This window comes from Dendrobates tinctorius, unplaced genomic scaffold (assembly GCF_039654945.1).
Source record: "Dendrobates tinctorius isolate UK_male_01 unplaced genomic scaffold, ASM3965494v1 ptg000046l, whole genome shotgun sequence".
In the NCBI taxonomy this organism is placed as follows: Eukaryota; Metazoa; Chordata; class Amphibia; order Anura; family Dendrobatidae; genus Dendrobates; species Dendrobates tinctorius.
Window position 1 is genome coordinate 14,602,444 of NW_027361714.1, and position 16,430 is coordinate 14,618,873.

Below are 16,430 nucleotides of genomic sequence, written 5' to 3' on the forward strand. Positions count from 1 at the left end.
CTGCTGAAAGAATGTGTTGAGTCAACAGAGCGGTATTCTTATGTCCAGTCGGTGTCAGAAAATTTAAGAGCACTATCTCCGGTGTCAATGTAAGCTTTTTGCCCACAATTTCCCCGATATAATCCTCTACTAGGCGCCAGAACTGCAGCAGGGGTCGACAGGACCACCACATATGTAAGTATGTTCCCTCCGAGTCCCAGCATCTCCAGCACCTAACAGAAGACCCCATCCGCCAATGAGTGTTCTGCTTTGGTGTAATATACCATCTGGCGACTATTTTAAAAGAATTCTCTTGTGCTCTAACACACTGTGACGGGCCATGAGAAGAATTATAAATGTGTGATATTTGGTTTGGGGTAAACTTGTATCCCAAATCCTTTTCCCAATTTGTTATATAGGCTCTTTTGAGGCAACAGTCAGTTATATTTAAAATCTGGTAAATGGACGACATTATCTTTTTGGGTTTATCCTTTGTTGCACAGAGAGTCTCAAATGCAGTCAGTGGGCGGGTAACGTCTGCTCCTAAAAGATACTGTGCCAAGGAGTCTCTTATAGAGCCGAATTGTATAAAGGTCAAGCTGGAAAGCCCTGGTTGTTTCTTCAGTTCCTGAAAGGAGGGGAGTGTCCCATCCATCAATAGTTCATCAACCGCTACATTTGCCAGGGAGCCGGGTTTGATTAGATCTTTGTCTCGGGAATAAGATGCGTGTGGCATTATATCTGCCAACTTGAGTAAGGGGGACAAAGGGGGAACTAGAGTTTTCACCAATCCCTTCCACAATTTTAAGGTAGCTTTGGTGTGTATATTAGGTAGATTTTTGTTTATGTTTTTACAAGGATACGCCAAAAAGGTGGATCTCAGGGGATAAGGTGCTAGTGCTTCCTCCACCTCAATCCATTGCTTATTGTTAGGAGACCGCAACAGGTCTACCACTCTAGTAAGCATTGTCGCTTGGTAGTACCTTACTATGTCTGGTGCACCCATCCCACCCCTCGACTTGTTTAATGTTAATGTTCTGTATGCTAATCGGGGCTTCTGTTTTTTCCAAACATATCTGCGGAATAATGTATTAATTTTAAGAAGATACGATTTGGGGATGGTTATAGGAAGCATTTGGAAGACATATATGAACTTGGGTAAGATTAGGCTCTTCAGTAAATTTTTCCTTCCCATCCACGACACATACGAGTCCCTCCATGATTTCATGGTGGTTTCTACTGAGGCAATTAGGGGGGGAATATTCTGTTGAAAGAGGTCTCTATCCGATCTTCCTATCTTTACACCTAAATATTTGATACATTGTTTTGGCCAGGTGAATGGGTATGTACTTTTTAGTTTGGCTAAGTTACTCGGGGACATATGTATGTCCAGCGCTTCCGACTTAGACATATTTACTTTAAAATTGGAAATTTTGCTATATTGATCTATGAGATCCATCAATGTTGGGAGTCCCAGCAAAGGATTAGTCATTAAGATTAAGAGATCGTCCGCAAATGCCGCTATTTTATAGTGTGTCTTATTGATACGAATACCCTCTATTCCCTCATGTACCTGTATGGCCCTTAAGAGAGGTTCCATTGCTAGCACAAATAACAACGGGGATAGGGGACAGCCCTGTCTTGTTCCGTTCTTTATAGTAAATGCATCTGTTATAAAGTCGTTAATCCTAATATGTGCCTTGGGCTTATCGTACATTGCCATTACGGCTGCTATAAACGCTTTGGGTATCTCAAACTTGACCAGCACTTCCCGTAGGTATACCCAGTCCACCCTGTCAAAGGCCTTCTCTGCATCTGTTCCAAGAAGCATCAATGGGAGTTTACGATTTTTTGCGTATTGAAGAAGGTGTAATACTTTGTGGACATTATCCCTTCCCTCCCTTCCACCCACAAACCCGGTCTGATTTAAGGAAATCAAATTTGGCAATGACTTGGCCATCCTTTTTGCCATCAGCCCTGCTAGGAGTTTTAGGTCCACATTAAGGAGAGAGATTGGCCTATAGCTACTACACAGCTCAGGATCCTTCCCCTCTTTGTGTATTAGGGATATTCTGGCTGTAAGCATTTGGTTTGGTAATGGGTGGCCTTGTAAAACTGCATTGCAGACGTTCAATAAATGTGGGAGTAGGAGGCCAGAGAAGGATTTATAGTAAAGTGCTGAGAATCCATCTGGACCGGGTGCTTTCCCCTTCGGGCACTTTGACAGGGCGGACTGCAACTCCCCCAGTGAAAAAGGTCTAGTAAGATATTGTTTTTGGGAATCAGACAAGACAGGAAGATCTAAAGTGTTTAGGAAGGACCTAGTGTCCATGCCTCTTTTAAGTGCGGAATCGGCGTTATCTTCCGGACGGAGATTATATAATTTCTTATAGTAGTCAAGGAATGCCCGCTCCATGTGCTCAGGAGTTTGCGAGCTGAACCCTTGTTCATTCTTGATTGAGTTAATCAGCGTACGTGACTGCCGCTTCCTTAGTTGTGATAACATTAATTTGGATGCTTTGTCTCCATGGACGTACATTCTGTTTTTCCATGTTGCATAAAGCTTAGCAGATCTCGAGTTTAATAAGTCTTTAAGTTGTTGTCTTTTTTGTTGTAGCTTCTCTAAGCTATGTTGATCTATTTTATGTTTATGTGTAAGCTCCAGCTGTGATATACTATCATAAAGATCCTGGATTTCTTTTTGTTGAAGTTTATTTAGAAAGGAAGTGATAGATATCATCTCCCCTCTGACAACTGACTTATGTGCTTCCCATAGTATTTGTGAGGAAATTTCTGGTGAAGCATTTTGCTCAAAATATTGGGATAGCACTTTGTTTATACGCTTCTGTACCTCGGTACTTCCAAGTACTGACTCATTGAGCCGCCATACTCTATGTCGGGGAAAGGCTTTAGATAGTGAGAGTTTTAACAAAACAGCAGAGTGATCGGAGTAAATATTCGGGATTATTTTCGCCTGTTGTGTATTGGCGAGCATTTTACTGGATATAAAAATATAGTCTAAGCGGTGGTGAGATTTATGAGGGTGTGAGTAGAAGGTGTAGTCTCGGTCAGAGGGGTTTAGATATCTCCATGTGTCAATCAATTGTAGAGATCCCAATTGTGACTTTATTCTGTATAGATCTTTAGGTGAGAGCGAACTTTTCTGTTTGGTCGTGTCTAGCAAAGGCTCTAATGCAACATTCAAGTCCCCACCCACTATCAATGCACCCTCTCTAAAGCCATCAATTTTTCTCAGTGTTGAGAGTACCCATCTCAATAGTTTTTTATTTGGTGCGTATAGACTGCACAATGTTACAAGGGCACCATTTAGTAGACCTTTAACAAAGATGTAGCGACCCTGAGGGTCCGCCATAGTTTCTCTTAACTGGAAGGGCACTCCCCTTGCCACTGCTATTGAAACCCCTCTGGAACCGGATTGGGTGGTTGTCGCATGAAACCATTTATCATATACCGAGCTTTCAAAGGAGGGCAATTTATCCGGTTTGAAGTGCGTTTCCTGGATAAGCAATACCGCTGCCTGCTGTTTTTTGAATAGTTGTAATGTGTGGCGTCTAGTGTTTGGAGAATTCAGCCCATGTGCGTTAAAAGAGATAAAGGTGTGTACCTTATCCGTATCCATCATGTTTCTGTACACAGTAGTATCCTTGCAGCTCACGACGGAGACGAATCCCTGTGCCCATGGGGGTGGAGAGGGGATCTAGGTCAAGTAGAGCAGACGAGAGAGAGAAAAGGGTAGAGGAAACAAAAAAGTGAAGAGGGGGAGAACACAATATTAACACCATCCATGTTATTATGTTGCACAATATCATTGACCAATATGCCAACGTACCATAGTTACCTACTGACATTGTTTCATAGAGTGCCAGCTTGAGGAAAATTCCAATCAACCTTATAAACTAAATATGAAATATGAAATGCTCCATTCTAGGAGATTGCCCAGTTTGGGCTGTAACTAGATCTAGGTTAAAACCTTATAACGAATTATTGGATAGATGTGGCAGCAGTGCTTACCCATATTTGGAAAAGCACGCCAACCCCATCAAATTTGCTTCAACCATATTCGATACCCCAGCTGGGGTAGACACCAAGAAAATTTAACTGCAAAATCTAGGTCTAACTTAAAGATCAAGTAGTGTCTCTGGAGTCCTTAGGAGGCGAGGTCTTTGTTAGCTTCCTTTTCAGCCTTTGTGATTTTGGCATCAGGGCTATCTGCCACGCCGGGATATCTGGTAGCGGGTGCAATAGGGTCGCCGAATGGAAGGGCTCCAGGTCTGGGTAAGCCTCCAGCTCAATCCCCAAGGATTCACATGCCTCTTTGATGTCTTGTGATGTTCTTGCTTGAATACTTTTGTCTCCTTTTGTTATATGTACTCCAAACGGGAACAACCATCTAAAACGGATGCCTTTTTTATCAATGCTTCAGTGAATGGTTTCAAAATCCTCCGCTTTCTGAGAGTGTTAGCTGATAAATCCTGGAAAAGTTTAATTTGTGAGCCTTCATACAAGATCTCCTGCGCCTCCCGCGCTCTGCGGAGAACTAAGTCTTTTACTCGGTAATCGAGGAAGCGACAGATCACATCTCGTGGAGTTTCCCCTTGAGAAGGCCTCGGACGTAGTGCTCTGTGTACTCTCACCAGTTCGATTTCCTGTGGATCTGATTCATTAAGTAGACCTTTGAATATCTCTTGTGTTGCTTTCCATAACGCCTCAAAGGCCACTGTTTCAGGAAGGCCTTTAACTCTTACGTTGTTACGACGTTCTCTGTTTTCATGATCCTCTAACACCGTGTGAATTGTATGTAGTTGGATTTCATGGACCTTTAAAGTGTCTAGTACAGCGTTCGAACTTTGTGTCATGGCAACTTGCGAATTTTCCAATGTCTCAAGTCTGTGACCTTGAATAAACAGGTCCCAGTTCTGAATGTCTTATTTTGTAAATAATGTTATGTACTTATTGCTATATGTATATGATTGTTCAGGGAAAGCGTAGTAATTTAGTTAGCCTACTAGAGGGGGGCATTTTAGCACACTTAGATTAGGATAGGTAACAGTTAACAGGAGGGGCCAACTGTGGGTAAGCCAGCAAGTTCCTGGCATTTTAGGCAGTAGGGCCAGGGAGCCCAGACAGTTCAGCAGGGCCTTAGAGCCCGGGTAACAGAGTTGATATGAAACGTTTAAGATAGGAGTCCAGTCAGCCAGGGATTGGGAACCGAAGGTCACAGCAGCAGAGAAATGCAGGGCAGCACCAAGATGTGGCAGCTGACTATGTGGGCAGATGCCCTTATGTCTGGGTGAAACAGCCAGGGGAACTCCTGAAGGTAGTTAAGCTGGACAGAAGGAACGCAGCGGTACCGGACGAGTCGGTACAACCCGGGAACATTCTAGAACAAGTGAGGGAAAGCACAGAAATAGACAAGGATGTGTACTGTGATGTTCCCTTTGATTTTGCTGTAACTGAGCTTGACGTGCTGAGAATGGATTCAAGTAAAGTTGTCTGTTACAAGTTGAAACTGGACTTGGTCTCTCTCTGTATGAAACCGTCAGGAGTGAACCCACAACAGAACAGAGAGGACTCTGATGGTTCAGAAGGCGTAAAGGAAGGTATGCTATAAAGGGTACATTATATACATGTGGTGGGAGGCCAGGGCGTGATTGAGCAGTCTATGTCAGCCACGACTATGGCCCTGGCTCCCCTCACACCGGCTCTGCAGGTGGAGATGAGGTGGACATCCTCTCACCCACTCTATTGATGTCTACATAAAAAACAGACCATTTATGCAACTTCGCTTAATCCTCTCAACAATTAATGTGCTGGAGGAAAATATTCTGGGTTTCACATCACAGACGCCATTAAGCGTAGTGACACATACCTCCCATCCAGTACTTTACCAGTGACTTTGTCACAACAGAAATAAAGAAGCACCACAATGTATTATAGAAAAAATCTAAGGATTAAGGGGGCAAGTAACATAATGGAGTAAAAAATATAAAATAAAATGCTCCGAAAAATTGTAAAAAAATTAATTAAACATATTCAAAGCACAATTTTCCCCTCCACACTGTTTATTATCCAGAAGAGTAGAAGTTAAAAGTTACATGTTACTATCACAGACAAATCAGTAAAAACCCATACTATAAAATTGAGCAATTAATTATCATGCATGAGAAACACTTAAAAAAATGAAAATAATGCTATTATGGCTGTTCTCTGTTCATTCCGCCTCACTAAAACGTGATTAAAAAATTATCTAAAAGCCGTATACACCAAAAAGTGGTACTAATTAAAATTAAAAGCCACAGAAATTATACAACTCCGTCAGCACAAAAAATGGACAGTAGATCCTTGATATGGCCTGACATTTAGGGGCACATTTCCACCTACTTGTTTTCCATCTACTGTATCTCTGCCCTTCCATGGCTCTATAAAGTCGGAGCTGTCAATCAAAGAAAAGGGGTGTGGAGCTAGAGGTAGAAGTAGGTGAGAAGGTGCACCTAAATGTTTGGTCCCGCCATGATGCACCGAGTTCCTGTACTGTGTTTCAACTGTCATTCTGTCCTGACAAATTCCTTTTAACATATTATTCATACTATACAGTAAAAATCATAAAATAAATAAAAAAAAACTTTTTTCCTTTCTCCAACAAAAATTATGGTGACTTTAAAAATTAATATCATATTGTGGAAAAAAAAACTTGCTCATAATATTTATTCTCTAAGGTCCCATACCCAGGGACATTACATTTTGATCTAAGTGCTAAGTTAAAATGCAAGAAAAAATTCCAAGTGAAAAGTTTTGATTAGTTTTACATTTTCCACAATTGCTTTTATTTAAAAAATCAGTAAAATGTAAAGGTTTAAAATAATGAACCTCAGTGACTAAATCTAGTATATTAAATGCAAACAGGCATGCAAAATTCACAGCGCATGAATGTCATCCTTGTGCTGTCCATCCACTGCTGTGCGCCCCCAGTCATGTGCATGCTGACCTCAGATGCTGGCCTCTGATTGGCCGGCAGTATGTACTGCCGCGCACGAACCAATGGCTCTGTGTGTCGCAATACACTTCAACTGAATGTGCGTCTGAAGATGTACATCCAGCTGATGTATTTGCTGGCGTCGGCAGTCACCTCAACTGCCAGAACCCATCAAAGTGGTGATTGCTTCGATCGCGTTGGTTACACAGCTGACTCAAAGAGAATCTGTCCGTTGGTTTTTACCATCTAATCGGAGAGCAGCATAATGTAGAGACAGAGACCCTGATCAAGCGATGTGTCACTTACTTGATTACTTGCTGTAGTTTTGATAAAATCACTGTCTTGTAAGCAGCAGATTATTACTAGAGAACTTGTAAAACCTTCTGCCCGATGAGTCCTCCATCTTCATGATCTCTGTCTAACTTCACCCCCAACTTTGATTGGCAGCTTTCTGCCTATGCACAGTGTACATAGAAGGATACCAAACAGTTGTGTGAGTGTGGTCATACAGAGCTCAGCAGATCTGCAATAGATAAAATGGTAATTTTATAAAAAGGACAGCAAGCAGCTCAGTAAGTGATACATCGCTGGAATCAGGGTACATCATATTGCTCTTAGATTGGGTAGCAAAAACCTGGTGACAGTTTTACATATCACCACTCGGGGGGGATGCCCTTTACTTAATAAAAGAATAGTCATCCCCAGACTGGTGATTTTAATAAAGGGAACCTGTCATGTAAAAAAAAAAACGCTACTAACCTGAAGATATAGGGTTAATCTTCTGCAGGTTAATAGTGTTCTAAAGCTGTATGAACATGAAAATCCCCAGCCTTGGGCTTCCCACTCCTATAAAAGGACCTTTTGGACCTCCATAGGCCCAAAGGCCCCGGTGAGGCTGCAGCCCCTGCACCCACTATAGTTATGCAGCTGCATTATGCGGCCATTATTGATCTTATAGTATGGTTATTATGCTATAATATACATTTGCTTTTACAACCCAAAAACTGGATGCAATAGCCCTGCATTTTTCCTTAATAAGACACTTCAATTGAAGCATAAGTAAATACTAAAAGTAGCGCTGCCAGTATCTGGCACGACATCCTAGGGTTTGTAGCCCAACAATACATCATTAAATTGAGTTAAGGTGTATTTATGTTTTTTGTTTTTTTTGCTGAAATCATTTATTTTGGCATGTTTTTCTACGCGTCGTTCCAAAACTGTTTAATCAATATACAAACTACAGCAATAAAACAGAAAAACATTTTGTAAGAGTTTGCTCTAACTGCGTTCAATTAATATTACATTCACAAGTTATTTATTATAAAATTACCAGTAAAATATTATTCTCTATTAAAATGAATAATGTCTTCACAATCAGTATGGAAAGCGTCGCTTTATTACTGCACTCCAACCAGAAAGCACTGCAGCAAATTGTCTTAGCACCACCAATACATTGTCAATTTATTGCTGCCACCTGGTGGTGACAATGATGAATGTGCATCTCGACACATTAATAGTAAAAGTGCACATCATCAGATCATTACATGTTTATAGATCATTACATTTCTCATATAAACCCTAAATGTATTACTTCAATATTACATTTATAGCTTGTGACTATAACTGAATACATTTCTACATAACGCAAGAGAACGTCAGTTTGCAATATTGATGAGTATAAATGTAGATAAAACTAGAAAACTGGTAAATATAATAAATGGAAAACATGCTAAAGTTGGGAGTCAATAAATATTTTTTTTATTTTAAACGTATAACTTTTGGCTGTGTGTAAAGTCGTGGCCAAAAGCTTTCAGACTAACATGAATTTTTGGGTTCCATAAACTTTGCTGCTTCAGTGTTTTTAGATCTTTTAGTAAACCATGTCTATGGTTACTGACGTACAGTTATAAACAGTTCATAAGTTTTTAAACTTATATAGAAAAATACATCAAGTTTATGAAAAGACTCAATATTTATAGGTTAACCGTTATTTTTCAAGACTCCTGCAATTCGCCCAGGATATCATCCTAACTGATGACCATTCTTGACTAATCAGAGGTTGAACTTTATCATAATTTCTGTTTTTGTTTGTCCAACTTTTTGAGAATTTATCTCAGGTTTTCTATGGGATTGAGATCTGGGGAGTTTTCTGGCCATAGATGTAAAATGTCAATCTTAAGTTCTCCGAGCCACTTAGTTATCACTTTTGCCTTGTGAGATGGTGCTTCATCATGCTGGAAAAGGCATCGTTCATCACCAAGTTGCTGCTGGATTGTAGGGAGAAGTTGCTCTTCAGTGATGCTTAGATATCATTCTTTATTCCTGGCAGTGTTCTTTGGCAAAATTGTGAATGAGCCCACAACATGGATGAAAAGCCACCCCACACCTGAAAGATGCCATGTTGGTATGACACAGGACTCATGATAGCGCTCACCCATTCTTCTTCAGGTAATCATTCTTCCAGTTGTTCGAAACAGTCTAAAGGGGTCTTCATCATCTCCAATTATTGTTTGGAGAAGAAATGATACCAGGAGTCCTGAAACCATTCATGCGTTGGGGTCACTTTTCATCTATGGAGTTGGCTCACTCCCACCATGAATAAATGGTATCTAAGCATCCTCCAAGAGCAACTTCTCCCAACCATCCAGGAGTAAATTCGTAAAGAACAATGCCCTTTTCAGGGTGATGGAGCACTTTGTCAAGAGGCAAAAGGGATAACTAAGTGGTTCTGTAAACCAAACATTGAACTTTTGGGTCCATGATCAGATCTCAATGCAGTTAAGAATCTTTGGGCAGTCTTCAAAATTGGGTAGAGAAAAAAAAACACAGAAATTGTGATAAACTTCAATCACTGATTAAACAAGAATGGGTTGTCAACAGTCAAGATTTGTCCCTCAAGCAGATATCCAGCATGGGAAGGAGTATTGGAAAAGCCTTGTAAAATAAGAGTCAGCATAGTAAATATTGAGCTTTTACATAAATTTGATGTATCTGTCAATACAAGTGTGAAATGCTTATATTGTACTTCAGTAACCATAGAAACATCTGGCAAAAAAATCTAAAAACAGTGAAGCAGCAAATTGTGTGAAAACCAAAATTTGGGTCAGTAGTAAATCATTTGGCCACATCTGTAGGACTGTTCTTAAAGGGGTTGTCCACTACTAGTACAACCCCTTCTTGATCTAAATGGTTGGACCCAATAAAATTAGAAAGCATATACTCATCTCCCATGCTGGCACTGTTCCAGCGGTGTTGGCACTCATGGTCCCGAGGCTCCCCTGCGACTGTTATGATATGTGAGTCCGGTGCCCAATGAGCGCTGGCAACACTGTCTTCGCCTTCATACAAATTGAACATGAAGAGGAAGTTAGAGATCAACTGCAGCCCGGACTTCCTCTTCATGTTCAATTGATCCGAAGGTGGAGACAGTTACGCCAGCGCTCATTGGGCACAGAACTCACATGTCAAACATCAGCATGAAAGCCCTGGGACCACGATTGCCAACACCGCGGGAACAGCGAGGACACATGTGGGGAGTATAAGCTTTTTATTTTATCAGGACCAAACATTTAGATGAAGAAAGGGTTGTCTTAGTAGTGGACAACCTCTTTAAACTTTAAAATTGTTGTCCAGGATTACAACTTTAAGCGATTTGGGCAGTATGAATCAGCTGAAAGATTCACTTTATAAGGAATCTGTCAGCTGGTTTCTGCTACATCATCTGAGAGCCGCCTGATGTAGGCAAAGAGAAGCTGAATCCAACGATGTATCTCTTTGATTACTGGGTGCAGCAGTTCCAATGCAATCAGAGTTTTCAGATGTAGAATGCAGCAGAGCTGAGAAAGCTAATCCTGCCCACACCAGGCGCTGTATGTACATTGTCTATTGACAGTGAGCTGCTTATCACATGAGGGAGCGGAGCTTACTCACAGCAATGACAGTGTCCTGGTGATAAAACCTTCATTGTAAGTAAACAACAGCACACAGCCTGATAAGTGACACATCTTTGAATTCACTGTTTTAACCCTATCTCATGCTGTCCTCAGATTAAATAGCAAAAGCCTCTTAAAACATACTGACTGTGTGAAAAAATGAACGTGAGAAATCCCACTGTGTCGAAGCTGACACAAATGGAACCGGAGCTAGCAATAAGAGAGGAGCATCAGTCGAGGTTGACAATCTAGTACTTTCAGGACAAAACAGCTAAAATGTACAGACAGCCAACATGTTTTCCAGACAACCTGGAAAATGAAACAAAAAACAGACACCTTAAGATGAGGACCTTCTTCCCTCACATTTTGCTAAGGTTGGACAACCCCTTTAACTTCTCGCTCTTCCCCAACTATTGGATCATTATTAAGAAAAAATGTTTCAAGTTTTTGTCATCTAAATCATATTATATCTTTGTTCCAGTTGCTTACCCAGGCTGCAGAATGGAAGCTACAGACCAAAATGCTGAAAGATCAAGAAACAGTATTAAAAACACAGGTAAATACCAGAAAAGAAAATGAAGGTGATTTTTTTATACACAAGAAATGTGTCATCAAAAAATGGCTTATTTTTTTAAACTGTTTTTTGTGCTACATGTATCATTGTTACATAAAAAATGGCAAGGTGTTATGAGCATTCTTTACTGTTAGGGCAGTGAGAATCTGGAATTCCCTGCCTGAGGAGGTGGTGATGGCGAACTCAGTCGAAGGGTTCAAGAGAGGCCTGGATGTCTTCCTGGAGCGTAACGATATCGTATCTTACAGTTATTGTTAGGTTCTTTAGAAGGACATAGATCTGGGGATTTATTCTGACAGAATTTTATAGGCTGAACTGGATGGACTAATGTCTTTTTTCGGTCTTACTAACTATGTTATTATGTATGTTACTATGTGGCGTTCTCATGTCGTATATGGCTGAGGGTTGTACTCCTAACAGGGTATGATGTATCTCACGGTGGCCAAGCTTTCTGTCAGGAGAAGAGTCTTTCCTTCTCAAATTACACACACACAGGAAACTCCACAATACAATGTTTGCACAGTAACTGCCTCTAGGCAGAAGATGATGATGGTGGTAGTAGTTGGTGCATTTGAGCCCCAGTCATGAAGCAGCCATAAGAATTTAAAACAGAAGCCTTTTTACTGAAGGTAATGGGGCAAATTATTATTTACAAATAGCAGGAAACCGAGGTACAGGATTACACTCATGGTTGATGATTGCTGTGTATGTAAGGGGGTGAAGAGGAAGAAGAGTCAAAAAGGGGTTATCTTTCCTGCTCCGTTTCTGGAACTACCTAGCCAGACAGCAGGGTTGCCGGGGGAAGACATTCAGGCCCGGACCGACTGAGCCATGTGACCGTGGGGGGCTGTGACAAGGGAGGAGAGGTGCTGGACAGGAAGCTGTGCAGGGAAAGGACGCGAAAGGAGAGCGCGCCAGGGACAGAGCAAAGCGCACCAGAGACAGAGCAGAGCATGCCAGACAGAGAGCAGGCTGCAGCACTGTGCTCCCAGAGGGAAAGAACTCCCCATCAGAGGACTGAGACTGTAGTACGAGACATAGTGAACGCTGTATGTGAGTACGTGGACTCGGGAGCCTCCGTGACTAGAGGAGACTTCCCCCCTGACAGTGCAGAGACAGTGACCTGAGTGCGCAGTCCCAGTGACCGCGGTGACAGGCCGGAGCCCCTGAGTGTGGCAGAGAGACTTCCAAGTAAGCGCAGTATCGTTCTTGTGGAAAGACAGCCGGTATATCAGATAGAGACTCAGAGCAGGGGAGACTCAGTTCAGCAGCGTCTTCCTGCTCCTTGCTTTAACTCCTGAGGTTCCAGCTCCATCCAGAGGAGATACTACAAAGACTGTAACCCCTGAGATCCCAGCTTCATCCAGAGGAGAGACTGCAAGCGCCGCTGTTGTCGGTGCCAATGTGGGAGAAAGAGACCCCTTCAATCAAGCTTTCCCTAGACTGATAATTTATAAAAATCCCAGTTGAACTGTTTCAATGCTGGATAACTGTTTAATAGCCTTCTTTAGTCTGTTTTGCTGTTTTACTGTTTACTCTGTCTCATTTATTTATTTTTTTATTTATTTATTTTACTCATTTATGTAGCGCCATTAATTCCACAGCACTTTACAGACATTATCATCCCTGATTTAACCCCCCATTGCTTCACCGTGCATGGAGAGTAAACTCCCTGTAAATAAATCCTTTAACTCTTGGTCTGTCTTGGATCCATGGCGACATCCTCAGCACCTGCAGCATATTACATGTACCTGCAAACAGGCAGATCTGAGCAACCTCTGGTTTTATTAAGTCTGAATGGTTCTTCTTCAGCACTGTGCTCTGTTTCTGCCCTGAGGTAATTCTTCCTCCTAGAGGTGCAATGGTGGTCTTCCTCATATCAAAACTATTAACTCCCATTATCATGTCAGTCAGCTTTTTAACCCCTTTAACCCCAAGGGTGGTTTGCATGTTAATGACCAGCCCAATTTTTACAATTCTGACCACTGTCCCTTTATGAGGTAATAATTCTAGAATGCTTCCAGGGATCCCGGTGATTCTGACATTATTTTCTCATGACATATTGTACATCATGTAAGTGGTAAAATTTCATTGATATCACTTGCGTTCACTTGTGAAAAAAAACGAAATTTGGCGAAGATTTTGAAAATTTTGCAATTTTCCAACTTTGAATTTTCATGCCATTAAATCACAGAGATATGACCCACAAAATACTTAATAAGTAACATTTCCCACATGTTTACTTTACATCAGCACAATTTTGGAACAAAATTTTTTTTTGTTAGAAAGTTATAAGGGTTAAAAGTTGACCAGCAATTTCTCATTTATACAACACCATTTTTTTAGGGACCACATCATATTTGAAGTCACTTTGAGGGGTCTATAGGATAGAAAATACCCAAGAGTGACACCATTCTAAAAACTGCACCCCTCAAGGTGCTCAAAACCACATTCAAGAAGTTCATTAACCCTTCATGTGCTTCACATGAATTTTTTTGAATGTTAAAAAAATGAACATTTAACTTTTTTTCACAAAAAAATTACTTCAGGTCCAGTTTTTTTTTATTTTACCAAGGGTAACAGGAGAAATTGGACTGCAAAAGTTATTGTGCAAATTGTTTTGAGTACACTGAGACCTCATATGTGGGGGGAACCACTATTTTGGTGCATGGCAGAGCTCGGAAGGGAAGTAGCGCAGTTTGACTTTTTCAACGCAAAATTGGCTGGAATTGAGATCGGACGTCATGTCGCAGTTGGAGAGCACCTGATGTGCCTAAACAGTGGAAACTCCCCAGAAATGACACCATTTTGGAAACTAGACCCCCAGGGAACCTATCTAGATGTGTGGTGAGAACTTTGAACCCCCAAGGGCTTCACAGAAGTTTATAACGTACAGCCGTAAAATTAAAAAATCATATTTTTTCCACAAAAATGATCTTTTCACCTCAAATTTTTATTTTCCCAAGGGAAACATAACCCCAAAAGTTATTGCGCAATTTGTCCTGAGTACGTTGATACCCCATAAGTGGGGGTAAACCACTGTTTGGGCGCATAGCAGAGCTCTGAAGGGAAAGAGCACTGTTTGACTTTTTCAACGCAAAATTGGCTGGAAATGAGATCGGACGCCATGTCGCATTTGGAGAGCCCCTGATGTGCCAGAACAGTGGAAACCCCCCACAAGTGATCCCATTTTGGAAACTAGACCCCCCAAGGAACTTATCTAGATGTGTGGTGAGCACATTGAACCCCCAAGTGCTTCACAGAAGTTTATAGCGCCCGAGCGTGAAATTTTAATAAATCATATTTTTTCCACAGACATGATCTTTAGTCCCCAATTTTTTTATTTTCCCAAGGGTAACAGGAGAAATTGGACCCCAAAAGTTGTGGTCCAATTTGTCCTGAGTACGCTGATACCCCATATGTGGGAGAAAACTACTGTATGGGCACACGTTGGAGCTTGGAAGGGAAGTAGTGAGGTTTTGGAATGCAGACTTTGATGGAATGGTCTGTGGGTGTCATGTCGTGTGTGGAGAGCCCCTGATGTGCCTAAACTGTGGAAACCCCCCACAAGTGAACCCATTTTGGAAACTAGACCCCCCAAGGAACTTATCTAGATGTGTGGTGAGCACTTTTAACCCCCAATTGCTTCACAGCAGTTTATAACGTAGAGCCATAAGAATAAAAAAAATCATATTTTTTTCCTTAAAAATGAATTTTGCCCCCAATTTTTTATTTTCCCAAGGGTAACAGGAGAAATTGGACCCCAAAAATTGTTGTGCAATTTGTCCTGAGTAGGCTGATACCCCATATGTGGGGGGTAAACCACTGTTTGGGTGCATGGCAGAGCTTGGAAGGGAAGGAGCACCGTTTGACTTTTTCAACGCAAAATTGGCTGGAAATGAGATCGGACGCCATGTCGCATTTGGAGAGCCCCTGATGTGCCAGAACAGTGGAAACTGTTATGAATGGGTCACCGAGGAGGAAAAAAGCAACACACGCTAAGTCTCAGAAAACCAGAGAGGTTGGTAACTATGCAGACTGCAGAGCCCTGATCTTAACACACAACTAGAAGCAGTCGTGGAGCGTGCCTACGGTGGTCCTGGACGCCTCGCCACAACTGGAGAGCTAAATAAACCTAAAGTAAGAAAAGAGGAAAACTAACTCCCCAGAGCAGACCCCAAAGGAAAGACAGCCCCCCACATGTATTGACTGTGAAGCAAGATGAAAACACAAACAAAGGCAGAAAAATAGGCTGAGCAAACGATGGGCCACACTAACTTGAAAGGACAGGAAAGGAAAGATACTGTCTGCAATCTGCAAAAAAACCCTACCAAAAATAATGTCCAACGCTTCTGATAACAAAATTAACCCTGAAGTCACTAGACTTCTCCCACTATATCAGCACTCTGGAATATTCTGAGATAGAGCAAAAAGAGGCCAATCTAATAAAGGACAAATAGGCAAATTGGCAAATACAGATAAATAAGAGTGGAAATTCAGCACAGCCCAGCCGGGCTGGCTGACCACACAAAAACTGAGTTGACCAACAAGAGCAAGTGTGAACATTAGCAAAAAACAAACTTAACTTGAGATGACTGGAGCAGAGCTGAAGTCCAAGACCTGAGAAACAGATTGAATCACCAGCAACAGGATAGGGGGTCGGCTGTCTTATATCCAGTCTAATACTCCAGAAATCCAATCACTATCCTCCTCGTCAGGTGGCAGACCATTACCAATTAAACTAACCTCACTACCTACTGTCACTACCAGAGGGAGAACGGAAGGAGAACTCCCAGCTGGTGGAGCAGAAAATGAGCTCATAACAGGAAATCCCCCACATGTGATCCCATTTTGGAAACTAGACCCCCCCAAGGAACTTATCTAGATGTGTGGTGAGCACTTTGAACCCCCAAGTGCTTCACAGAAGTTTATAACGCCCGGGCGTGAAATT

The 16,430-nt window shown here is 41.6% G+C and overlaps 1 protein-coding gene across 1 annotated transcript in view; it reads left to right on the forward strand.

Moving 5' to 3' along the window:
- Positions 1-16,430, forward strand: part of TXLNB (taxilin beta) — a 269,051-nt gene that overhangs the window by 213,461 nt on the left and 39,160 nt on the right. Inside the window, exon 7 of the mRNA XM_073575698.1 lies at positions 11,387-11,461. Within this exon, the coding sequence (XP_073431799.1) occupies positions 11,387-11,461 (75 nt within the window). The remainder of the gene's footprint in view (positions 1-11,386; positions 11,462-16,430) is intronic.